Here is a 26,059-nt window from a genome sequence, read left to right on the forward strand (position 1 = left end):
GGCACACAGAGGGGCAGCCCCTGGCGAGGTCTGGGGGCCGCTGGCTGGCGCAGCTCGAGGCAGGGCCGCCCCTGAACCTCCGCCGTGCGGCCCCCACTGTGCATAGTCGTCCGGCAGCCCAGGGTCAAAGTGAAGAGGGTGAGTCGCAGCCCGTTGAATGAGCCCCTGTCCCCACTGTGCTTAGTCGTCCGGCAGCCCAGGGTCAAAGTGAAGAGGGTGAGTCGCAGCCCGTTGAATGAGCCCCTGTCCCCACTGTGCATAGTCGTCCGGCAGCCCAGGGTCAAAGTGAAGAGGGTGAGCCGCAGCCCGTTGAATGAACCCCTGTCCCCACTGTGCTTAGTCGTCCGGCAGCCCAGGGTCAAAGTGAAGAGGGTGAGTCGCAGCCCGTTGAATGAGCCCCTGTCCCCACTGTGCATAGTCGTCCGGCAGCCCAGGGTCAAAGTGAAGAGGGTGAGTCGCAGCCCGTTGAATGAACCCCTGTCCCCACTGTGCTTAGTCGTCCGGCAGCCCAGGGTCAAAGTGAAGAGGGTGAGTCGCAGCCCGTTGAATGAACCCCTGTCCCCACTGTGCATAGTCGTCCGGCAGCCCAGGGTCAAAGTGAAGAGGGTGAGTCGCAGCCCGTTGAATGAACCCCTGTCCCCACTGTGCTTAGTCGTCCGGCAGCCCAGGGTCAAAGTGAAGAGGGTGAGTCGCAGCCCGTTGAATGAACCCCTGTCCCCACTGTGGGTTCATTTTCAGTGCCTGGAGTGAGGTGGGTGAAGTGAGTGAGCCAGTCAGGGAGGACCGAGCTCAGGGTCAGAGTGAGGGGCAGCTCATGCGGCGAGTCCTCCTCGCCCAGGTGCGTTCTGGGCACTCAGGTTCAGGGGTGCCCTTTCAGTGGCCTCACTGGAGGCATGCTTGGGGGGTGGAGGGGGCAGAAGCCCACTTAGAAGATATGCTCATTCCTGGTGGTGGTGGTTTCTGAAGCCATTTATACTGTTGGGTTTGACTGTGATCCAGTACCCTTGCAGGGTTCTGTGCGATGGTGGCCCTGGGCTGTGGGCACGGCCCTCCTCCTCCCACAGCCCACACTCCCCCGCAGCCCGCACTCCCCGCAGCCCGCACTCCCCGCAGCCCACACTCCCCTGCGCCCCACATGCCCCGCAGCCCACACTCCCCCGCAGCCCACACTCCCCCCTCCCCACACTCCCCCACGTCCCACACTCCCCCGTGCCCCACACTCCCTGCAGCTCACACTCCCCTGCCCCGCCATACTCCCCCGCAGCCTTTTGGCGGCCCCTCCGCTGTCTGCACCCTGGACGCTGGCCTGCGCCCCGCCCTCCCCCCCCCCCCCCCACGTGTTCCCACGGTCTGGGTCCAGGAGACTTGCGCTCTCCCAGGTCCTGGCCTGTCACAGACGCCTGCCTCCTGTGGGTGGGCTGCAGGCCTGTGATTCTTGACTCTTGGAGCCGCCTCCAGGGTCCGCTGGTGAGATCTGGTTGACCCAAGGAGGTTGACCCCAGTCGCGCTGGGTTAGAGGTCATCCCTCACGTGATACTTTTTGCCTTTGTGAATATGTTCTCTCAGAGGAGGCCATTCTTCTGACCTTGTCCCCTGCTTGCTAACTCTTAGCTCCTGCTAAGAAACCTGGCAACTAACTCTTTCAAAGAACCAGCTCGACCCTGTGTATAAAACTCCTCTAAAACTCCTCCAAAACGCTCATATTCCAACAGCAGTTTTATTTCTGCTAAGGAAACGGTTCTTAAAGCGGAAACAACATGTAGCTCAAGCTCCGCAGGGTCAGTGGCTCCTTCCGGCCTCCCAGCCTACCTCCCTGCTCCCGCTTCTGGCCTTGCTTCGGGGCGGAGTGGTTTCAGGCGGCCAGCTCTCATGGAGGAAGGTGGGCTCACCGGGCTGCGGCGGTGATTTCAGGCCCCTCTTCGACTCGGCACTGCTGCTGGTCCTCGGGGACCTCCTAGGGCCCTGGGGCCCCTTGGCGTTCCTGCCACCTCTCTTCTAACCCTAGAAGTTGCAGAGGAGATTCCTCGGTGCTCAGTCCTCCGTTTATCCACTGGTTCGCCTCTTAGGGAGCGCCCCTCGCCGTTCCTTCTCTCTCGGCCCCTGTGGACACTGGCAGTGGTGTTCGTCTGGCGTGTTCATCCGCTGTCGTCTTCTTTCCAGAGACGGGCACCTTGAGCCCCTTGGATTGGCTCCTGCGGCCTTGGGCCAAGGCCCCGTTAGTCCCTGAACGTCTTCTTTTGTGGCACAAAACCTGTCCCAGGCCCTCACTGTGTGTTTCCTGCCTCAGGTCTAGGCTCATCCCTCTGAGAAGCCCCGGTGCCTTTCCGTGGGGAGGGATTTGGGATCAGCACCTGGGGCTCAGGTGGGCTCATTGTCACAGGGGTGAGCATCTCTCAGGTCCTTCTGGGGAACAGAGCCAGACAGAATGCTCATTTTCTAAGAACCCTGGATTTCACATTGTTATTTCCTTAAATTAAAATGGAACCTTTCCACTTTATTTTATATTTATTCTTATTTTACACCGAGTTTTGATGTCTAATGATATTAGCATTATTTTCTTTGTCCTATGGTGTACATGAAATATTTTCAACATTTTATTACCATACTATGATAATGACCCTACTGTATGAAGCCTTAGAATTTCTTTGCAGTTGATTTGGGCCTTAGAATAAACATATCTGAAGAATGTATAGATAGAATAACAGATTTTAAAGCAATGTGAAGTAACATGAACCACACAAATAAAATTTGATACACAATTAGGTTCATTTTTTTCTGTTTATTCTTAATTTTAGGCTTTGCATTTTTTCTTTTGGAGTTAATGTTTCTCAAATACATAAAGTGTTTACTTGGCTCAAAATTCAGAGTTGTAGGAAAAGGCACCCTCAGACACCCAGCGTCTCCTGTCCCACCCGGCCCTTTGCAGGTGAGGTGCTGGCGTCCTTGCCGCGTCCTTGCCGAGTACACGGTCCTGGGTCCTGTCTGTGGAGCAGTGAGCAGCGGTGCCCCCCTCACTCTCGAAGGGAGACAGTGAAGGTTCGCTGCCTGCTGTTGCTAATTAGATGCAGACAAAATGTTTCCACTTTGTAGGTTTTCCCTGTGGCCGAAAGTGAGCTCTTGGCTGAGGTTGGCAGGTTGGATCATGGTTCCTTGGCAAGGAAGGTCCACCCAGGGAGTTCTTATTCTTGGCTAGCTGGGTCTCATTCTTATTCTGTGGGGAGGTTTCATTTTGCTTTGAAAATGAACTTGGGAACTTGCAGCCTCCCTTGAATTTCCAAGGTTTTCTGCTTTGCACGTGGGCCAGTTATCCGCCCTGCCTGTGTAATCTGAAGCCTTTACCAACAGTGGCAGGAGCATCGACCTCAGGCAGTGGCTTGCTGAAGCTGTCCAGTCTTTATAGAAGCTTGAGTTCTGCTCAAGACCGATCGATATTCAGAGCCATCAATCTCTCTTAAAACCGGAAGGTGCTGTTAGAAGCCGGCCCCCCCGCTCTCCTCCCCACTTGTAAAGTGGTTCACGGGAGACATGAATGCCAGGTAAGGTCAGGCCCTCTGTTCCCTAAAGTGGAAACCCATGTGGCTGGGGATGCGTTTCCAGTAGTCTGAGTATTCATTTGAGTAGTCTGATGTGGTATTTGTTTTCATGTACATCACAACGTAAAATAGGACTTCATTCATGACTGCATGTGAAATCAGTTGGGCCAGAGGGTTGAAGAAGGTTTGTGTAGAGTTTTATTTTGCTGTTTGGTGGCTCAGCTCCTTTTCCTCCCCTGTCGGCCAGCTGGCCCGTTGCCCCTGCCCACGCAGTCTGCAGGCGTTTCACCCAGAAACAGCACGCCTCTGTCCTCAAGCCGACGATGGGGGCACCAGGTCTCTCACACTCGGGCCTGGGCCTGTGTTCAGGTAGATCGACGCGCGTGTGCACACCCGCCCCCGACCCCAGGTCAGAGTCAGGGCGGGAGCACTTCCGAGGAAAGCAGCCTGCTCAGGCCGGGTCGCTGGGACTTTCCTGGTCAGCTTCGTCAGTCCCCTCGCGGAGGTGGGCCTTCGGCATTCTCATCAGTGAGGGGCCGTGGCTGTTCCTTTTCCTCTAGCTGTTCTTAATGTCTGCTGAAGCTCCAGTGCTTTGGCCACCTCATGCGAAGAGTTGACTCATTGGAAAAGACCCTGATGCTGGGAGGGATTGGGGGCAGAAGGAGAAGGGGACGACAGAGGATGAGATGGTTGGATGGCATCACCGACTCGATGGACGTGAGTCTGAGTGAACTCTGGGAGATGGTGATGGACAGGGAGGCCTGGAGTCGGACACGACTGAGCAACTGAACTGAACTGAGCTGAATGTCTGCCGTGGGTTAGGCGTTGTCTCAGGGCTGTGTGGATGCATGTTGAGGGAGATTAGGTAAAAATAGCCAACTTTTATTGCCTCTGACCCTTTAAGAGTTGAAGTATAATCAGTTGACTTACAATCTGTTAGTTTCAGGTGTACAGCAGAATGATTGGGCTGCACACGTATATGTCCGTATTCTTTTTCAGATTCTCCCCACATCAGGCACTAACGAATGCTGGCTGCGCCCCCTGAGCTCAGGGGGCCCCTGCTCGCTACCCGTTTCGCACGTGCTAGTGCGTGCGTGTTGGTCGCAGATTCCTCGTCTGTCCCGGCCCCATCCTCCCCTTGGGATCCACGAGACTGTTTTCTTTGCCTGTGGGTCTGTTTCTGTTTTGTATACAAGTTCATTTGTATCTTTTTGTTTTTGTTTTTGGCTGTGCTAAGCAGGGCATGGGGTCTTAGTTTCCTGGACCACAGGTGGAGCTCGTGCCCTCTGCAGTGGAAGCGTGGAGTCTGACCCAGTGGCCCACCAGGCGATTCCCGTGTCTTTTTTTTTTAAACTTAATTCCACCTATAAGTGATAGGCAACAGCCTCTAAGCCTCTCTATGTGAATTATCTCAGCGAAGTCTCATAATGATACTACAGAGTATGCTTCAAACAGTGCCGTTTGGTACTGTTCATTTCAGTACCGCTCTGCTAACAGTGCCACTGATAGGGAGCAGGGCGCTATAACGTGCCCCCCTGCAGATGAAGGGACCGAGGTGCTGGGAGCAGGCCGGCCACGCTGGTGGTCAGTGCTGGCCCCCAGGCATCCTGACTGCAGGGTTCCTCCCACAGGAGGAGGTGGGGGTGGGCAGGGGGCCCCCAGGGCCAGCGGGGCTGGTCCGGGGAGGGCCAGGGTTTGCTGCTTCTTCCGTGGAGGGTCTCTGTGTCCCTGTGGGCTCAGCCCCAGCCCCTCCACGCACACCCTGCCTGTGGGCGGCCGGGCGCCACCCGGAATCGGGGCCCTCCAGTGGTCCCCGCGGAGCCCACCGCCCTGCTGCTGTGCCCCGGTGCTCAGCACAGCACCTGGCAGGGCCCCGTGGCACAGACGTGGCGATTTCCTGACGCTGGCGGTCGGTTTCTCTGCCCTGAGTCTTTGAGGTCAGCTCTTCTTAGATGTCTCGTCTAATTCTTTCTGACTTTTCCTGCGGCTCTTTCCTTTGATGAATCAGACGTTTAGGGTTTAGACGTTTCTGTTTCTCTTTAGAGAGTTTCTCCGCTGTCCCTCATCACTTTGCACGGACACGCTTTCCTGCAGCGCGTGCCCACAGCCCCAGAGCTTGTGTGTCGCTCAGCCGGCTCTCGGCACCTGGTGAAGTTCCTGCGCTCCCCTGCGAGCCCGGCCGCTGCAGCTGCAAGCGAGGCGGGCGCTGTGGCTCTGGAGCGGCGCGCGTGTCGGGGCGAGCGGCTCCGTCCTCCGTCTCACCTGTGACGTGACTGCGGCCGTGGCAGAGCCCTCCGACGCCTTCTGCTCTGCTTCCGTCCCCAGCTCACCTCCTGGAACCTCTGGGCGCTTCTGTGTAGGGTAAGGGGGAACTTGTCCCAAGCGTGAAGTTTTCTGGACAGAAGCCTGTCTCTGGAGGGTCTTCAGGGGACCTCGGGGGTTGGGGCGGGGGGTGCGGGGGAAAGCCCTGGGCCTGGCCAGTTTCCGCGCCCCTCTTGCTCCGTGACTGTCTGTGTTCTCTGGTTCCTGCACCACCCTTTGCTGTGGCGGAGGGCAGGGTGGACTGCTGGCCGCGGCCGGGCCGAAGGAGCGAGGCGGGATGCTGGGCACGGAAGTCCCTCTCCTGGGGCCAGGCCCTTCAGCCGCCCATGGGGAGCATCCCGGTGCACTTGCGTGGGGTGTGGTTCCTGCTTTGGGTGTTGATGGAGGTTTTGTGAGAAGGGCCAGGAATCCAGCGACGCGAGGGAGCCTGTGAGGATTGTCTGAACCGTGTTTGTTTTTGCCTATATGGAAGGAGCCGCTATTGCGTCCATGTGGCTCGGAGGTTGTGCCTCACGCAGAGCTGGGGCAGGGCTGGGCCCTCCCTGCGGACTGCGCGGCTGCCCTGAGCCTCCGCAGAGCCTCCCCAGAGCTGGGCGCCCCGGGGCGGGCCGTGCCGCCTGGCCTCCAGCAGGCTGCTGCAGAGGAGTGCCAGAAAGTGTGGCTACGGCAGGGGGTCAGCTGTGACCGGCAGGGAGGAGAGGGAAGAGAGGGAAGCGAGCAGAGAGGGCGCGCCGGGGAAGGCTGTGCGGTGTGTGCAGCAGCTGCCTGTGCCCCAGTGCGTCCTCGAGGGGCGATGTCGCGGAGGCAGCGGCGTGTTTAACATGCCCTCACACTTCTTGCTGAGAAACGTGGGTGAACTCTGTGGTAAATGAAATGAGCCTGCTCCGTCTGGGGGCTCAATGACAGACTGCCTGCATGATCCACCCAGGAAGTATGTCGTTGTGTGGACCCTGCAGCCTTCCCAGTATCCTGGGGAAGTGGGGAGGGCCGGGCCTGGAGGCCGCGGGCCCCATGCTGCTGCAAGGCTCTGGGAAGGCTGCTTATCTGGAGACCGCACCCGCACTGCCCACATCGCTGCCCAGGGCTGCAGATGGCTGCCCGCCTCCGGACGTTGCTTGCGGCTTCCCGGCTGGAGCCTGGGCTCCAGGCCCGTGATGGGTGAGTCTGAGGCTGTTCTGCGCTGACCCCAGGTGCGGGAGAGGCCGGGACAGCAGGTGGCTGAGGCTTCCGGCTCCTCCTGTGGGTCATATGCCGTTCCTCAAGGGCAGAGCACCTCCCAGTGGAGGATGGGGGCGCCGAGGCTGGGTGGCCGAAACAGACGGCAGGCAGCAGCTACCTGGCCGCGAGCATTGACAGTGGAAGGGAGCCGTCGCTTCGGCGGCAGATGGCAAGGCCTCCTCCTGGCGGGAGGCCTCAGGGACAGTGGCCGTGTCCAGCTCCTCTCTGCCCTGACCTCCTGCCAGAGAGAGGCGAGTACAGCGAGTAGAGATTGGAGTCAGGGCTTGGGATTTTCCTCCTCCTGCCAGCCCTTCTGTCTCCATCGCGCCCTCTCGTTTCTGTTTCCTGTTCTGATGGCCTTTGCTCCATTTCCAGGAGACAGTTTCGCAATCTCGAGCTGCTGCCTTTGTGGTGTGTGTAGCAGGGTGCCTGCTGATTACCTGAGCAGTCGAAAGGCCCATGGGGGAACAGTGGTGGGTGGTTAGAACAAAGGGTTTAAGTTGGAAAGAATGCACATTCCAAGGTTGTTTTCTTGTGCAGACCGTAGAAATTCTTGGTCCCCAAAAAGTTTAACAGTGAATTAAGAGGTTGCGTGAAAACGCATTCCTGCTGATAGGGTTTGCGTGCTTTGTACAAACCCTTGGATGCCCAGTACTTGCCTATTTGTTTCACCAAGGTGTTTTCACTATTAGTGACTATTAAAAGGGTCAGGCACGGCCAGGAAGTGAGACATTTTCTGGTGTACCTGTTCAGTAAGCGACTTCAGGCTGGTGATACCTCATCTTGCTGCTCAAACGGTTTCATTTCCCTCAAGAAGGAAGTGAAATTCCTTGGTGTCGACTTGGAATGCGTGTTCTTCTGTGCTTTGAAACCCTACCAGTGTTGCTTCGGTTAACTTCATCTTGAGGTTATCTCCCTGGAAGCTGTGTGGTGATTAAGACATGCTGATACAGGAAGTCCGCATTCATGGTCCCTTTAAATATCGTCAGTGATTTGGAGGGAGCTCGTGTTCCCATCTTTGTGTATTTCCCGCGCCCAGTGGCAGGTGTTAGGTTCCCTTTCTTCACGCTAGGAAAGCCTCTGTGGAAAGAATTGAGGGAAAGGAAGCCGTTGCTGCCCCCAGGCAGTGGGATAATTATTTTCATTAGGACAGACGTGTTCCTCTCGTGTCTGGCGAACACACGCGCATCCTGGCCTCTCGCCCCCTGTCTGTCGTCAGGGGCAGGTGGTCCAGCTCTGCCCCGTCGAAGGGGGCTGCCGCGGCTGTCTCCAGCCCTGCGTTCTGGACGCATCTCGCGCGCTGAGGCCCTGGGCTTAGCCAGTCTGTGGACGCGGCCTGTGTGCAGAGCTGTGCTGGCCGCCTCCCTGCTGCCCGCCTCCCCGCTGCCCTCCTCCCACGCTGCCCGCCTCCGCGTTCTGCCCTCTCTCCCCTCCAGGACCGCGCGGCACAGTCTCGGTTTCTCTTTGCTAACACTGCTGCTCTTTTCTTCCATTTTCTGGCTTCCCGGCATGGGCCCTGGGTGCCGAACCTCACAGGGCGTCTCCTGCCCTTCCTTGCCAACCCACCCAGCTCCTGGGTGAGCCTGAGCCTCGGCTGTGTGCACGTAGTGCCCCGTCCTGGCAGCAGAGGCCAAGGCTCAGCTCCTCGTTGGCGCTCCCGGCCCGCGTCTCGGCTTCCCTCCGCTCACTCAGTGCTTCCCTGCGTAAACGCCTGTCCTCCTGGCCGGGCCAGTCTGCTCAGCCTGCTCCCCTGCCCACACACGTGGCCTGCACGTGCCCCTTCTCCCGGATGCCTTTCCCGCTCCCTTGTACAAAACCCCACCTTTGTCTCACGGCTGAGGCCAGCCCTGGGTGGTCTCCACACACCTCTGATTTCTGCTGGGCCTCAGGGGCTGCCCCATCTCGAGGAAACGATGGAGTCTGCTGCCTGGGGCTGGCTTTACTTTTTATTCTTTTTATCTTTTCTCCAGTTTTTAAAACACCTTCAACTTTAAGAAAAAAGCAGATGAAGCAGTAGGATTGGATATATCAAGGCCATGCATGAGGAAGCAGGAGAAATCACGAGCTCATCTCCTGGGGATGTGTGGCTGCCCTTCCGCTTTCCTTGCAGGGATGGTGGTGACGTTCCTGGCTGGCTGTGACAGTCTGTTCCTCTTCACTAGCTGTTGAGTGATTCTTTTCTTTTCCACCCAGTCTTTCCTTCTTTCCACCCCCTACTTCTGTTTCACATCCCCAGCTTAATAACATACCGATCTCAGCCAAGGTGTTTCACTTCTAAGACTGTTTTGTCGCCTATAAAATAGAGATCCTCTGTTTCCCAGTGTTACAGGCAGCTTTAGTGAGACGTCGAATGGAGCATCCACTGTGATAACTGCACGGAATTGGCAGCACTCACCACATGTTTGTCGTCTGTCTGCAGACCCTTTACCGTGCCCCCCCCCCCCGCCGTGCCCCCCAGCACAAGTGGGGGCATCTCGGTCTGCATGTGGGCTTGGTTCTGGTGCTTAGCAGGTTATCTTCTCCTGCAGATAACATAACGTCTGTATTCAGTTCTCAGTTCCAAGCCATTTATTAACCCAGTGACCTTTGCACTTCACTAACCTGCCTGGGCCTATGTGTTCTGACTTTAAAAGGAGGTCACTATGAGTGCCTTACTGGGTGGCTGCGAATAAAATGTGATAAAATATATGAAAATGCTTGGAAAACCATAAAGCATTAATTGAAAATAAAGTTATTGCCGTTAATATTTAACCTTGTGTGTACTTAGTATAGTGCCTCAGAAACTGCTGTTGTTGTTGGGTAAGTTATTTGGACAGGGCGCCTCATTCCTCAGGCTGCGTTTCGATCTGCTAGGCCTACGAGAGCCAGGGAGAAAGCGGCCCACCTGTGGTTATGTCGTTACATAATTGTACCTGCAGTCAGGGTTGTGTCCCTGGGCCTTTGATTCATTCTGAGCTATCCTCTTGTTAAATTAAGGGGTAAAACTTGTAACAGGGGACTCCTGTCAGACAGGTTTGCAGGACAGGGGATACACAGACCCACAGGAGTCGAGGAAGGTTACAGAGTAGCAATCCTTGCTGTGGGAGGTGCTGTGTTCCTGACTCCATGTAGAGCTGCCGCCTGTACACCTGCATGGAGCCCAGCTCTTTGCCGGGCTGTTTTCAACAGTGTGGGGAATCGTCTTCCTCAGGGTAGGCGAGGGTCCCTGCAGAGGAGTGTTGCAGGCGACCCGGGAGAGCCTAGAGCAGGAGGTGAGTGGTCCAGCCCGGCCCAAGGCCCCGGTTCAGGCTGCAGGAGAGTGTGCAGCTGTGACACGGGGTGGGGTGGGGGGACACCCGCTGACCAAGGCCTGGCGGTTGTGGCTCCCAGGAAAGGGGTGGCCGGGGCAGAGCCGGTCGTCTGCCAGCCTCTCGGGGAGACTCCCGATGGGCAGACAGGGTCGCGACAGGCCGAGAGGCGGCCCCGCGGGCAGCGAGATGCCGCGTGGACAATAAAGCCTTTATCTGTATCGTTTCCACCAATCAGCTCCGTCGGTTTCCAGTAGCCAATGTCATTCTTGTTAAGAAAGCTGCATGACAGAATCGAAAGCCTCTTTCAAGCTCAGTTGTCCTTATTACTTTCAGCCTCGGCTCTGTGGCCTTAAACACTGGAGCGTTTGTGTTTCTTTGACTCGTCAGCAGAATTTCAGGAAGTGCTATGAAAGTAGCCATGCATCCTCTGAAGCTGTTCCTTCTTAAACTTGTATTTTACTGGCCGAGTGGACTCGAGCCCCAGGAGGAACTCCCTGATAAGCCCTTTTGGTTATGGTTTTATCCCGCGGCCTTTGATGGACTGGAGATCCCTGCGCTCCGTCTGCTGTGTCCCGGCAGTGGCCCGTTCAGCCGTCCTCATTTCCTGCGCACTGAGGCTTGAGTGGTCAGTCGTGGTCTTCGTGTCTGCCGCGTGCTGGCCAGAGTCCCGTTGCCGCTCTAGAGCATAGTCAGGTGCGGTGTTCACGGCCCTGTCGCATGTCAGAGAGCTGCTCTCCAGTAGCACCTGCTGGGGACGTGGTAGAAATTTCTCTTGCTGCCGACATTGCAGTCTCACAGGGCAACAGAGCAGGTCCTGTCTTATAAGCCTCTCTGTGCAGTTGTTTGCTGATACCCGTGAGGGCCCTGGAAGGCAGGGCCCGAAGGCTCCTACGTTGTCTCAGATGTTCTCATTTAATAACGTCATAAAGTCATTTTCCGGAGAGCTTCGTTGTTGTCCAGTCACTGAGTTGTGTCCGACTGTGCGACCTCACGGACTGCAGCACGCCGGGCTTCCCTGTCCTTCCTGTCTGCTGGAGTTTGCTGAAACTCCTGTCCATTGAGTCGGTGAGGCCATCCCATCTGTTGCCCCCTTCTCTTGCTTCAACCCATGTAAAAGGATTGTGGCTTTTTTTTTTGCCGAGGTCAGGTGCAAAATTGAGGCTCTATGGCAGCTAATGACAAGCCTGAAATATTCTAAAATTGTGACTAAATCAGAAAAACCTGGAGCACACCACAAAGCTTTATGGAGACTTGCTAAGCTGTGACCTCCTGGGCAGTCCGGGAGTGGTGCCGGGGAGGGCGGCTTGACGGCGCCTTACCACCGGGCGGGGCTGCTCCTCCAAGCCCGGTCCTTCCCTCGAGGTGGCGTCGGCTTCCTCTCCAAGTTCAGGGTGCTCGGACACTGTCCTTCCCAGCCCTCCCGCACGTTTCTCTGCCCATGTTCCGTGGTGGTGCCATTGCCAGGAGGCTGTGGCAGGACCGCCAGTGGCCCTGGAGCGTGGCCATGGGGTGAGGGAGCAGTGAGTGCCCAGTGTCCTGCAGCTGGAGCCCCGTGCAGCGCCCCCCGTGGTGGCCTTAACGTGAGATGCGTGGGGGAGCCCGCGTGGTGGTCAGTATCACATGCTTCCCAAACGGCTCCCAGAAGGAGAGCTGCTGGGGTCCCAGCGAAGAGTAGAGAACAAAAGGAATCTCTCAGAGGTGTTTTCAGTCCTTGTGATGTGACCGCAGCTAGAATATAAGCTGGACACAGAAAGGAGACCAGTCCTGGGTGTCCACTGGAAGGACTGATGCTGAAGCTGAAACTCCATTATTTTGGCCGCCGGATGTGAAGAGCTGACTCATTGGAAAAGACCATGATGCTGGGAGGGATTGGGGGCAGGAGGAGAAGGGGACGACAGAGGATGAGATGGCTGGATGGCATCACTGCCTCAATGGACATGGGTTTGGGTGGACTCCGGGAGCTGGTGATGGACAGGGAGGCCTGGCGCGCTGCAGTCCATGGGGTCGCAGAGTCAGACACGACTGAGCGACTGCACTGAGCTGAGACGCAAAAACTTCGCATGCAACTAGAATAAGTCATTTTACCTGTTTCCATAAACATGTGGACCCGAGCCTGAGTCAGAGTTGGCTGTTCAATCTGCCTTCCTGAAAGTGCTTGTTAAAGCGGCCAGCCTGTTGGCAGTTGTCTTAATGGAAAGCTGGGGGAGTTGCTTTGTACTTGAAATTGCCTTATGTTTATTTGGGCATGTATACTATATATGTAATATATAATTAAGTAATTTGGATATCCAACCAAATAACCAAAGGTTTATGGTTATTTTTACTGTTTTATAATAGCATAATATTTTAATCTGTCCTTTATTGCCGTGGTGAGATTAGAAAAGGCAAAGATTCTAAATGGAGAAATGGTGGTGACATTTGAGCAAAATTAATGCCTTTTTTCTTTTGCAAATGAAGTTTCACATTTAAAAAGCAGTGAGGCCGTCCTCACCTGCCCAGGATGGTACAGGGGCCATGCCGGCTGACCGTGTGCAGAGCAGTCCTTCCTCAGGGGACGCGATGATAGTTGCTTCTGATCTTGACTTTTCTTCGTCAAGACATCAAAACCCTGCAAGTTACAGAATGGCAAGAGAGATGGCAAAAGCGCAGAGCTGGTATTTATGTCGTGCGCGTAATTTATGGCATCAGAAACATTGTGAGTCAACTGACGGGACCCTCTGAGCCAGCAGGTCTTCTGTGTGTGCCTGAGGGCAATCCAGCAGCCCCTTTTTATGATGCTTTCTTCACTCATCATGTTTATACTGGCGCATAATTGCTTTACAGTGCTTTGCTAGTTTCTGCTGAACAGCAAAGTGGCTCATCTACATATAAGCATACATCCTCACCCCCATTATATTTAAATTATAATCTGTCTTCTCGTAAAATTACATCTGTTTTAAGAATCTACCTAAACAATGAGTTTAAGAAATCAGTACATACCCTAATTGTAACATAAACTGAATTGTTAGCATTTGTTTACAGTAAAATATTTTGTTATCTAAGTGTTTGGGCATGACTGCACTGGAGGGCTATATAAGTCAGATGTGTGTACTCCTGCCAGTGAGCATTTCAGTTTAAGAGAAGATGGTCAGAAGCCATTCTGTAGGACAGTATAGGGATGTCCAGATATATTAGGATAAGTAAAAACAGACCAACCTCACTTGTGTTTGATCAAAGAAAGATAACAGTAGCTGAAATGAGGGTAAAGTGGCACTCATGTTACACATTGTCAAGTGAGAAAGTGAGGACGTATAATAACCTCACAAACAAGCTGGGCCTTCTTTGTAAGAGACACGCCAGCCAATCCCCTGCCTGGAGAGGCTCGGGGGAGTGCGGGAGCGCTCACACCCAGGGGCGGGTGCGTAGCCAGTGTCTGACACCGAAGAAGGTTTTGCGGACTTGGGTGTGATGGGTGAGAAAGGCGCAGGATGGATCCAAAAAAGAAACATTGACGCCAAGGTTGAGTAACACCCAGGATGACGGGACGTCAAAGCAACCGGTGTTTTCACGCGTTGCTGGCCCATGAGGAATCGTTTAGCAGTGCCCATTAAAGTACTAAATGTCCTTTGACTCAGAACTTCTCCGATTATCCTGCAGATAAACTTGGCGCACATGCAGAATAGTATATGTGCGAGGCCATTCATTGTCATGTTTATTTGTAACAGCGGAAGATCAGAGGCAAAACCATAAATGTCCATCAGCCAGTGCACAAAGGACAAGTCACCGATTTTGAATTCATTGGTATATGCAGTCATGGCAGCGGTGAAAAAGGGAAGGAACTGTGGACTGATGGGAAGCATCCTTAGGTTATGTCCGTAACCATAGAAGAGGGAGGGAAATGGCTGCATTCGTTGGCGTCCATGTATGCATACATCCGCAAGAAACGCTGGCTTCAGTTACCTGTCGTGTGGGAGCGGACAGGGCGCTGGAAGGGAGGCTTTTCTCACGCGTGCCTTTATCGCTGCTTCAAGCCTGTGTGTGTGTGTGTGTGTGCTCCATCCTAAGCCCCCTTCTGTTCAAGAAGTCTGTGAACGAGACGAGAGCCTTGGAGATGAGCCCAGTGGCCGGCCATCAGAGCTTGGCAGCGACCAGCTGAGAGCATCATCGACTCTAATCCTGTTGTAACTACATGAGAAGTTGTTATTGAAGTCGATGCTGACCATTCTACAGTTGCTTGGCACTTGAAGTAAATTGGAAAGGTGGAAAGGCTTGATAAGTGGGTGCTTCATGAGCTGACCAAAAATTTTTTTAAAATAATGATTTTGAAGTGTTATCTTCTCTTATCCTTCACAACAACAACCATCTCTCCATCGGATTTTGACGTACGATGAAAAGTGGATTTTATGCAACTGGCAAAGACCAGCTCAGCAGTTGGATTGATAAGAAGCTCAAAAGCACTTCCCAAAGCCAAACTTGTTCCAAAAGAAGATCGTGGTCACTGATTGGTGGTCTGCTGCCCATCTGATCCCCTGTAGCTTTCTGAATCCTGGTGAACCCATTACCTCTGAGCAATGTGCTCAGCGAATCAATGGGATGTGCCTAAAACTGCAACCCCTGCAGCTGGCATTCGTCAACAGAGCGAGCCCGGTTCTTCTCCACCGCAGTGCCCGGCTGCACGCCGCAGAGCCAGCGCTGCAGAAGCGGAGCAGATAGGGCTGCAGAGTGTTGCTTCATCCGCCATATTCACCTGGCCTGTCGCCAACCAGCTGCCACTTCTTCAGGCGTTTCAATGACATTTTGCAGGCAAAACGCCTCCACAACCAGCAGGAGGCAGAAAATGCTTTCCAAGAGTTCGTTGAATCCCAAGGCATGGATTTTTACCCTACAGGAGTAAACACACTTATTTCTCGTTGGCAAAAATGTTGATTGTAATGGTTGCTATTTTGATTAATAAAGGTGTGTTTGAGCCTAGTTGTAATGATTTAACGTTCACGATCCCAAACCACAATTGCTTTTGTACCAACCTCATGGTTAGAAAGCATGAGCAACCCAGATGCCCACTAGCAGTTGAGTGGGTAAACAGAGGGTGCCACATCCGTGTGATGAATCATCATCCAGCCATGAAAGCGAGTGAAGCAGCGGCGCACACGGTGCTGCGCGTGAACCCTGAGAACGTTGCGCTGAGGGGAGGAAGCCAGATCCCGAAGGACACACGCACGCGTTGGTCTGTGTCAGATGCCCAGAACAGGCGGGTCCTGGAGACAGAAAGCAGCCTGGTGGCTGCCAGAGGTTAGAGGGAAGGGGTGACGGGCAGTGACTTCTGATGGGTCAGGGTTTCTTGGGGGGCAGGGCACGGTGGCCCAGGCCGAGGAGGCGGCAGCACGCGGTCTGGGAGCTTCGGGTGGAGGTCTAGTCAGCAGTCCTGGCAGCTGGCCCGCTTGGGGATGGGGCGGGGAGGCCATGTGGTTGCTCCGAGGGGCCAGGAGGGAGATGAGGAAGACCCTTAAGACAGCCGCGTATAGATGCACAGGGGACCAGTGGACGGTTGCCCGGCCTGGGGGTGAAGCCTGACACAGGTCAGATGGGCACCGCGTGTGTAGGGAGAACAGGGGCCCTTGGACGGAGCCCCAGGAGCACAGCAGTTCTGAGTGGAGAGCAAGTGGCCGGGGCAAGAGGGAAGAGAGTGGGAAGACGGGGTCAGCTGCTCCCTGGAGGGCGGTGGGCGAGCGCGGAGCCCAGCCAGTGAGGCCGAGGCTGGGGCCCCCATGCGGTGGCCCCGGGAGGGCAGGGGCGCGGCAGGGCTGAGGCACGGGCGGGAGGAGGGTCTGGGCGAGTGACGGCCACGCTGTGCCCTGCGGTTTAATGTTGTTTAAAGGAGAAAAAGAAGTGAGGATTGGCCTTTGGTGTGCGAGTGTGAGTTGGACTGTTAAGTTCGTTCTTTTTGCTTTACTTATTTATTTATTTGTCTGTGGCCGTGCCGTGAGCTTGTGGGATCTTAGTTCCCCCGCCAGGAATCAAACCCAGGCCCTCAGTTCTTATATCTACATAAGAAATATGTATATTCTTATGTAAATATGTATAAGAATATATACATAAAAGATTGTGTTTGCTTTTAACCCAGTGGAAGTCACATGGCAATACTGTTCTGCTCCATGTTGTTTTAGGAGTACACAGAGTATACAGTCTCCGTTACTTAATTGCCAAGCGCTAAGTATGAGCATAAATTTTACCAGTCCCTGTTCTTAGAAACCCTGAGTATTCATTGAAAGGACTGATGCCAAAACTGAAGCTCCAATACTTTGGCCACCTGATGTGAAGAGCCGACTCGTTGGGAAAGACCCTGATGCTGGGAAGGTTCGATGGCAGGAGGAGAAGAGGGCAGCAGAGGACAGGATGGTTGGATGGCATCACCGACTCAATGGACATGAGTTTGAACAAACTCTGAGAGATAGTGAAGGACAGGGAAGCCTGGCCTGCTGCAGTCCATGTGGTCGCAAAGAGTCCGACACGACTGAGCGACTGAACAACAATTCTTAGAAATAAGAAAAGATAAATCGCATGTATTGGGACCTTTGAAGTGCCTATGCATTTTTCTCTGCTTGCAAATAATCAGTGATTGGAAATCCAGTGCTATCACACTGATGACTGTAAATAAGTCTCGTGAACTTGTGGCTTGTATTTTGCGCAGGCATCAAGTTGGTCTTTTTCTGTCTAGGCATCCCTCTGTCCTCCCAACATTAGGTCACAATATAAATAGTTACACGCAACCTTTCTAAGCAACTTTTAATCAATACATTGGAGTTTGAAATATGTGATTTGCTGGTTCATTTGAATGTATAAACCTCTGATCATCTTTTAATTTGGGATTTAACCTGCTTTTGGCAATGGCACCCCACTCCAGTACTCTTGCCTGGAGGATCCCACGGATGGAGGAGACTGGTGGGCTGCAGTCCATGGGGTCGCTAAGAGTCGGACACGACTGAGTGACTTCACTTTGACTTTTCACTTTCAAGCGTTGGAGAAGGAAATGGCAACCCACTCCAGTATTCTTTCCTAGAGAATCCCAGGGATGGGGGAGCCTGGTGGGCTGCCATCTATGGGGTTGTACAGAGTCGGACACGACTGAAGCGACTTAGAAGCAGCAACCTGCTTTTGCGCTGGCAGCGGCACACAGCTGCGGCTGGCGGATTATCTGCGTGAGCTCTGCAGCTCAGTTTCCAGGTGTTCGTCTTGGTTTCCTGAGAATCAGACCCCATGTCCACCCTTTATTGCAGCCTCGTCCCTCCGCTCAGAGGACAGACACTGTTGCCTCCAGGGGAGCTTCGTTCTTTTCTCAGCAGGTTAGCAAAAACGATGAGTCATTAAAAAATAAAACAGAACTGTTGGTGGCGATTACAGAGATTAGAAGGTGTAGGACTGTGACACGGGCTGGTCAGGTGAAGCACACGGGATGCGGGCTGGAGAAGGGAAGGGTTTGGGACCCCATCCATGAGGGTGGGCTTTGACCATTCCCTGCTGCTCTCCCCCCGACCCCCGAGTCCTCCTTCGGTGTCTGGGAAGAGAGCACGGTCATCACTTCCGGAGCCAAACGTCGCATCCCGTGTGTAGGACTTACTATAAAATCAGCTTGATCGTGGACTTTGACCAGGCATGTCTGGTTCGAGTAACCTGATCCTGTTGTCCAGAGCCAGAAATGATGAGTATTGACATTTTAACACATTGTGGGAAATCGGGTCTTTAAAAGTGATGTTAATGGTTGGATATTGTTTTCCCTGGTCTCAGTCCTAGAAAATGTCAAATGGAAATGCAAATCTGTATTGTACAAAAAAAAAAATAAAAAATAAAAATCTGTATTGTACAGACTTAACATTCTAAACTGAAAATATTCCAATGCCTGTTGTATCTGTTCACTTTCAAAGAGTGGACTTCAAATTTTAATTACAGTAAATAGAACGTCAGTTTTAATTGGCTTACAGTATTTTTCAAACAAACATTTTTTCCTAAAGAGAAAAGTTTGGATGCTGACAGTTAGGTTCCTATCATGGAAATAGCACAGATCATTTATTGCACATATTTGGAATTTATTCAGGCTCTACTAGTTTTTTTTTGCAAAAATAAGACAAATGCAGTGTACATATGAACATGCTTTTGGAATCTTAAACTTTGGAATTTCCTGTCTAATGTTTATCTAAACTCCTAAGTTTAATTTGCTTTGATACTTTTTTTCAGTTGAATTCTTTTGAGCAAAGAGAAGAGTTTTTCTTTAAGTAAAAATAATTGTGGAGTTCTTTACGTTTATCTTCTACTGTATTCAAAGCAGTCTTTCATAGAATGGTCTTAACTGTTGAATTCATTGTGAGAAGCACTTATATTTAGCCAAAATGATGGGAATTAAATAGTCTCTTCATAGGTGAGTGAAGACAGTTTGGTGCTATTAGGAGAAACTTAAGGAAACTTTGTGTCTGAAAGATACAGGCTTGCGTCTGGTGGTGAACGGGTTAGATACAGGCTTGCGTCTGGTGGTGAACGGGTTAAGGCGTGGGCAGGAATGTGGAGAAGGGTCTCTTCGATTGGAAGCGGGGCAGACAGCCGCACCGTCATGCCTCCTGGGCCTGCTCGCCGCGCCCCCCACGACGCCCGGCCCCTCACCCTTCCCGTCTCCCCTGTTGTCTTCCCCCGCTGAAACGCCGCGGTCCACTAGCATTGCAGCCTCTCCAGCCTTTGCCACACACACGCCTGTCTCACCCGGCGGAAGCTTGCTCCTGTCGTCAGTTCCCCGTCCACGCGGCCTCAAGTCTACTCGAAGGCCCACGGTCACGGTCCAGGCATCCCGCCCTGCTTCCTGCCCTCCCCAGTGTGTCTTACCTGCCCTTCCGCTCAGCGCAGAGGCATCTGTTTTCTCAGTGAATTTGGAAGAGATTAAACGAGGACTTCCAGAAAGCGCCCCCAACCAGCTCACTGTTCATCTGGATCTGGGCCCATGGATCTGACTGCCTGTCCGCTGACCGTGGGTGAGCTGTGCGCCCGGGAAAGGCGCCCTCTGCCCGCTCAGCTCCCACCCCGCCCCGGACCCCCGCCATCAGCCTTCGGGTCCCAGCGTATCCTCTAAGAGGGCTCTCCTGACCCTGCGTCTCCTGTGACTGTCGCCCGATTGCCTTCAGCGCTTGACTGCAGAGCCCCTTACGAGAGCGAGCCTGTGCTCCCAGCCTCCCCCCATCCTCCGTCCGCTGGGCTTTCGACCCTGCCAGGGCTGCTGACAAGCTGTGGTCCCGGCCGCCGCTGGCCTCCACTCCAGCAGACGCTCTACTGACCAGTCAGCTGACTCTTCCTCCCGGCACCCGTTGGCTCTGTGGCTGCTCTGCCCAGGGCTCCTGACGCCCGAGATGGTCCCCATCCCTCCTGGCCTTCCCCAGCCTCCCTGGCCGGCGCCTCTCACTTCCCAGCCACCCAGCAGTGACTCCTTGCTGGGCTCAAACCTCGGCTTTTCTCGCCCACACTCAGCGCCTTGCTGCTCTGTCTCATCTTGGCCTGTGTCCCCTAGGACTCCAGACTGGGAGGCTCTGGACTGGACACGGCCGCTTGAAGGCCCGAGTACGTCTCAGATTAACCTTGTCTGAAACTGACCAGTTAGCGCTCCCTCCAAAGCCTGCTCTTCCTGTAGACATCCCCCCCTTGGAGATCAGCGCCTGCCTCCTTCCCTCGCTCCTGGGGGGCCGTGGAGAGGAGACCTAGTCCCTGTGGCCCCCCTCCCTGCCCGCTTCCCAGCCATGATGCCCAGTGCCCATGCCCTGTGGGCAGTCTGTCCGGTGTGAGGACACGCTGGATTGCTTCTTCCCAGCGGGACTGGAGCTTTGTGTTTGCCAGTCGGTGCTGAAATCCTGACGTGAAGGGCTGTTCTTGTTCTGTAGCTGATCGATGCTCTTAGAAGCCACCTTGTCTCCAAAGAGTTCTGCGTGTGTGCGCGCCTGCGCACGTGCATAAGTTGTGATAAAATACATGTAACATGAATTTAGCATTTTAACCAGTTTATTGAATGACTGGGTGACTTCAGTGGAGTCAGGCTAAGAGATGGCCTTGGGGTGCCTTCAGCCTTTTTCCCAGAGGAACACGCCAAAGCCTGGTGGCCTTGTAGACCTTACCTTTTTTCTTTACTCTCCCCGGTGTTTCTAGGTCACTTGTCTGTGTGTCGTTTAAGAATCTCTTCATCCACTTTGTTGTTAGGATTTATGTTTAGGAAAGTATCTCAGACTTCCCTGGGTCTGGAGAAGGCGGGCTTGGATTCCGGGTTCTCCCCTGGCACGGGCCTGCCAGGTCAAGGTGGAGGCTGAAGGCTGGCCTGAGTAGTGGTGGTCTGTGTGGTCTTGGGGTCAGCGGACCTCCTCTTCTCTGGAGGGGCAGGGAGATCCTTTGTGTGGAGCCTGGAGAAGCTTGACAGTGTCAGTCTTCAGAGTCTCACTCTCTTTCTAAATTTGTGTTTACACTTAGTTACTCACTCATTTAACTGTTTTCTAGGAGTTTGCAGCACTTACTAAAGAACTGAATGTGTGCAGGGAGCAGCTTCTTGAAAGAGAAGAAGAAATCGCTGAGCTGAAAGCGGAAAGGAACAACACCAGGGTCAGTAGGGGGATTCTCACGTGCTGACATTCGCCCCGCGGGGGTCAGCGCCGGGCTCCGTGCTGCTGTCTTTAAACTCTGTCTGGTTTTCAACCCATTTTCCACATTTTCCCACTGAGCAGACCAGGGTGGGTCGGTTTGGGGTTCTCATGCCTCCCTTCAAGTCTGTGATGAGCTAATGTAATCTCAGTACATTGGAGGGGTTCTCTCAACTTACATTCTTGCCCATGCTTCACTGTGTGTGGTATCTTGATTCCCCGACTGGGGATTAAACCCACGACCCCTGCAGAAGTGTGGAGTCTTAACTACTGGGCCACCAGGGAGGTCCAGTCTAACTTTAGACTGAACTGGCGGGATTCCGACGTGCCTTAGCACAGTTTTGGTCTTAGCGTGAGGCTGAGAGGAGCCACTGCCCCGAATCCCAGCCTGAGGCTGAGAGGAGGCACCGCCCCGAATCCCAGCCTGAGGCTGAGAGGAGGCACCGCCCCGAATCCCAGCCTGAGGCTGACGGTGCTGCTCTGGCCTCTCCCTGCAGCTGCTGCTGGAGCACCTGGAGTGCCTGGTCTCACGGCACGAGCGGTCCCTGCGGATGACGGTGGTCAAGCGGCAGGCGCAGTCCCCAGCCGGCGTGTCCAGCGAGGTGGAGGTGCTCAAGGCGCTGAAGTCGCTGTTCGAGCACCACAAGGCCCTGGATGAGAAGGTACCAGCCACCCGGCCCTCCTGGATTTGTACACTTGCTGCCTTGTTAGGTGGATGACGCACGTGTTTGTGTAACTAGTTGACTTTTGAGCGTCTTGTATTCTTGTAAATACGTTTTTTCTGTAAGAAGTCAGAGTTTCAAATATAGTTAAGAAGCGCTGCCTGTGTGCATGCTGTCATGTCTGAGTCTTTCCGACCCTGTGGACTGTAGCCCACCACGCTCCTCTCTTCATGGGGCTTCCCAGGCAAGAACACTGCAGTGGGGGCCCACCTTCTACTCCGGGGACCTTCCTGACCCAGGGATTGAACCTGCCCTCTTGTATTGATAGGCGGATTCTTTACCACTGATCCCCCTGGGAAGCCCCCAGTTAAAAAGTATTAGTTGGCATAAATATTTCAAGATTTATTAAATTCTGTATATCAATTTGCAGTTAAAAACTGGGTAATAAAATTAATTTAGGATAACATTTTGTTCTCTCAAACTTAGAATTGAAAGCTGTTAACAAGCAGAGTTTCTTGACATTAAGATCAATGAGAGACATTAAAGGTGCTCTGTTACGGTAGCCGTGTATGAGGGTGAGTGTACAGTGAGAAGTGTACTAACGTGCAAACACACGTCAGCACACAGTGACTCAGCCCCTTTCCTCTCAGGTGAGAGAGCGGTTGCGGGTAGCGCTCGAGAGGTGTAGCTTGTTGGAAGAAGAGCTGGGCGCCACACACAAAGAGGTAAGCTCGATCCGCCGTCATGTAATTCGGCTAGGGCTTGTCATTTTTATCCCTTCGTTATGAAAAAGGATGAAGGCTGTAGCGGTGGGCATCAGGTGTTATTTGTCTTTCTTGTTGAGGACCTGCCCACCTGGGGTATTTTAATGACCAGTAAACTAGCCTTGTGGCTCAGAGCTACAGGATCTCTTCAGTGCCTCTTTGTCCAGGAGAAGACAGATTCTGACTCTGATCACCTGGCTCTATTCGGGGTGGACAGCATCACCATGCATTTTCTTTTATGTTGTGTGTTCAGTTTAGAGTTGTTGCTGTGTTTACTTACTTCTTTACTCTCCTGCGATTTTTTGGTTTCAGCTGATGATTCTTAAAGAGCAGAATAACCAGAAAAAGGTACTAACGGACGGGGTGCTTGATGTAAATCACGAGCAGGAAAGCACGCCGAGCGCCAATGGAAAGGCAAGTCCTCCGTCTCGCACTCTGCCTGGTTCTCGTCTTACTGTCCAGTCTGTGCGGGGCTTTTGGGAACCTCTCACCAACACGCCATGTAGGTTGGAGCGGCTGTGAGGGTCCTGTGAGCTCCCAGAGCGCAGAACGCAGTGTGGACCTCACCGATTGCCCGGAGTGCTGTGTCCCCTCCCTCCCGAAACAGGGCCACCTAAGGCTTCCTTCCCCCCTTAGAGATCCTCCGACGGCTCTCTGAGCCATGAGGAAGACCTGGCCAAAGTGATGGAGCTCCAGGAAGTCATCGACAAGCAGTCGCGGGAGCAGAGCCAGATGAAGGAGCGCCTGGCAGCCCTCTCTGCCCACGTGACGGAGCTGGAGGAGGACCTGGACACGGCCCGGAAGGACCTCATCAAGTCCGAGGAAGTGAACACGAAACTGCAGCGGGACGTCCGCGAAGTGAGTGACGGCGGCCGCGTCCGTTGTCCTGCGGTGGACCGTGGGTCCCTTGTTCTCCTGGGGACCTCAGCCTAGGGATGGCTGCATGAGCAAGAGCAGGGCACCGGCGTGACCGTGGCTGGTGGCCTCCCTGCCTCTGTGTCGCAGGCTCTGGGGTCCGGGCGGTCCGTTGGCAGTGGACCGACACGAGGGTGGCCCTGGCGCTGTGCTGCACCCTGGGTGTGGACTCCGCATTCCTACAAGTTCTGGGCGGCCCAGTGTGTTCCTTTCTAGAAATTCATGCATCCATCCATTCAGTTATTGGCGTATAGCTGCTTTGCACTGCTGTGTCGGTTTCTGCTGTACAGCAGGGTGAGTCCTATCCCTCTTTTCCTGGATTTCCTGCCCATTCACTTCACCACGGAGCACGGAGCAGCGGTCCCTGCGCGGTGCAGTAGGGCGATGTTACGCGTGGATCCGTAGTGAGATGTGTCCCTCACTGGCAATCTTACGCATGGATCCGTAGTGAGATGTGTCACTCACTGGCGATCTTACGCGTGGATCCGTAGTGAGATGTGTCACTCACTGGCGATCTTACGTGTGGATCCGTAGTGAGCTGTGTCACTCACTGGCGATCTTATGCATGGATCCATAGTGAGTGTTACTCACTGGCGATCTTACGCGTGGATCCGTAGTGAGTATGTGTTACTCACTGGCGATCTTACGCGTGGATCCGTAGTGAGTATGTGTCCCTCCTCCCCCTCAGACCCTCAGGCCCGAGCTGCGTGACCATGTGGAATCGTGATGATTCTGGCGGTCACGTCTGCGGGTGTCGTGAGTTGTGACAAGCTCCCTAGCGGTCACTGTGAACGCAGGAGAGTGCTGGCTCAGGCCTCCTCCTGTGAGCCTCGCCTCTCCTCTGTGCGCAGACAGACAGCGCCCACACTGCCCCCCCACCCGCCGTGAGACCGTCTCAGGGAATCCCTCCAACACGTGGTACAGCAGGGGTACTTGTTTAGTAGCTTGGTGTGAGTAATTCTGGGTGAGAACTCAAAGCAGAAATATTTGCACACGTTTATACAACCTGTTCACACTACTCTTTAGCAGTAGGAGGAGATTAGGTGTCAGAGTTTAATACGTAGAGAATTCTGGAAAAGGTGTTTTAAGACCTTTCACTTTTAATGTTAGGACTTTCCCCACGTTGGTTACTAGTGACCAGGGAGGGACCTGAAATGGGTTTTGAGCCGGCAGACAGGAGTCGCACCACCAGCAAGTTCTGGCCCTGGTTTGAGCACTTCATACATGTGGTGTAACTGCTTTAGAAGAACTAGGCTTGAGAAGGCTGCGCCCAGTTGTGTTAAACTTTCAATTCTCTTTCCACTCGTTAATATTCTCACTTTAATTTTGAGGAAATTGCATGAGATTTTTCCAACTTCTACCCGAGGAAACGAGCCTCAGAGCTCCCCATTGGATCTATTGAAGGTCCCTCCCTGTTCTGGGTCGAGCCTGCCTGTATGGTGTAGCAGACAGAGGTCCTGACTTCCTGCCGGATACCTTCTGTCCTGGAATTCTTGCAGTAACAGGGTGGTTTAGTATACTTTCTGTTTGCTGTGGGGGTTTATTATGTAGAAAAGAAGCTTGGGAAACCGAGTGCCCAGACAGAACATTAAGACAGACGGGTGCCAGTCGTGGCAGACGTGACACTGAGGTAGGCGCGCTTTTGCTCACGTCAGAGAAAACTGCCACGTCTAGGACTTTAATCTTGAGGACGCTTACTTTACGTTTGATTTGAAGGTTAGGATTTAGCCCGGCTTTTTTACTCTGAAGTGTATCGGAGTCTTCCATGATAATGAGTTACCTTTTCTCCTCTGCAATGCCCTGTGTAGGCCATGGCCCAGAAGGAGGACATGGAAGAGAGAATCACTACCCTTGAGAAACGCTACCTCGCCGCACAGCGCGAAGCCACCTCTGTGCATGACCTCAATGATAAACTTGAAAATGAAATCGCAAATAAGGATTCTATGCATCGACAGGTAATGGCTTTTATTGAACTGTGTCTGACTTTTATAGCAGTGCGAGGAAGGTAAAGACCTATTCATGTGGCTCCCGCATTGGAAATCAAGCCCCAGTGTAAAGTTCTTATGACCCTAAAATACTGTGTCGAAAAGTGTGGATGTACATCCTGGTAAATCAGCTGTACTGGAATGAAATATATTTTTTAAAAATTGGGGGTGACTGCAACTTACAGGTTTGAATTATTTGGGATTTGGTTTAACCATTTTGTGGAATTCCACTCACGACTCTTTTGTTTCACTTGAACGTAAATCTGTTGGCTTTTTAGCCTTTTTACTGACAGAGCCAAGGGCGGCAGGAACTTCACGGCAGCTGGCTGCCTGCTGGGAACTGGGGTCCCTGTGACAAAAGGCAGGGTTCGAGCTCCGGTCTGATTAGGCTTTGCACCTCCTGTGGTTTGGTGAGCCTTACTCGCTTCTGTTCCCCAGTGGTCTCAGATAATCAGGACTTAACCAGGAGAACCAAATCTGGCTTCTCAAAGCAAAGTGAGTTGGTCTGGTGTGTTGCAAAGGGTATCATTGGCCCCAACACAAAAATAAAATACTAGAAAACCACTAAAACTTATGATGTGGAATGCTAATTAAGAGCATTACGATATACAAAATAATGGCTGTAAAAGGCAGATCAGAAAATACCCTGTACCATATGCTGTTGTTTTCTGAGGGTTTTAAAGCATATCGTATTGTTTGTGTATGTACATAGAATAATAACACACACAGAAAAAATAAG

The 26,059-nt window shown here is 53.3% G+C and overlaps 1 protein-coding gene across 4 annotated transcripts in view; it reads left to right on the top strand.

Moving 5' to 3' along the window:
- Positions 1–26,059, top strand: part of PPFIA1 (PTPRF interacting protein alpha 1) — an 80,286-nt gene that overhangs the window by 11,299 nt on the left and 42,928 nt on the right. For all 4 annotated transcript variants that reach the window (XM_069566434.1, XM_069566435.1, XM_069566436.1 and 1 more), the window contains exons 3-8: positions 20,855–20,956; positions 21,492–21,656; positions 22,307–22,381; positions 22,733–22,834; positions 23,057–23,278; positions 25,144–25,290. In XM_069566434.1, the coding sequence (XP_069422535.1) occupies positions 20,855–20,956; positions 21,492–21,656; positions 22,307–22,381; positions 22,733–22,834; positions 23,057–23,278; positions 25,144–25,290 (813 nt within the window). The remainder of the gene's footprint in view (positions 1–20,854; positions 20,957–21,491; positions 21,657–22,306; positions 22,382–22,732; positions 22,835–23,056; positions 23,279–25,143; positions 25,291–26,059) is intronic.

This window comes from Ovis canadensis, chromosome 21, assembly GCF_042477335.2.
Source record: "Ovis canadensis isolate MfBH-ARS-UI-01 breed Bighorn chromosome 21, ARS-UI_OviCan_v2, whole genome shotgun sequence".
Taxonomy (NCBI): domain Eukaryota; kingdom Metazoa; phylum Chordata; class Mammalia; order Artiodactyla; family Bovidae; genus Ovis; species Ovis canadensis.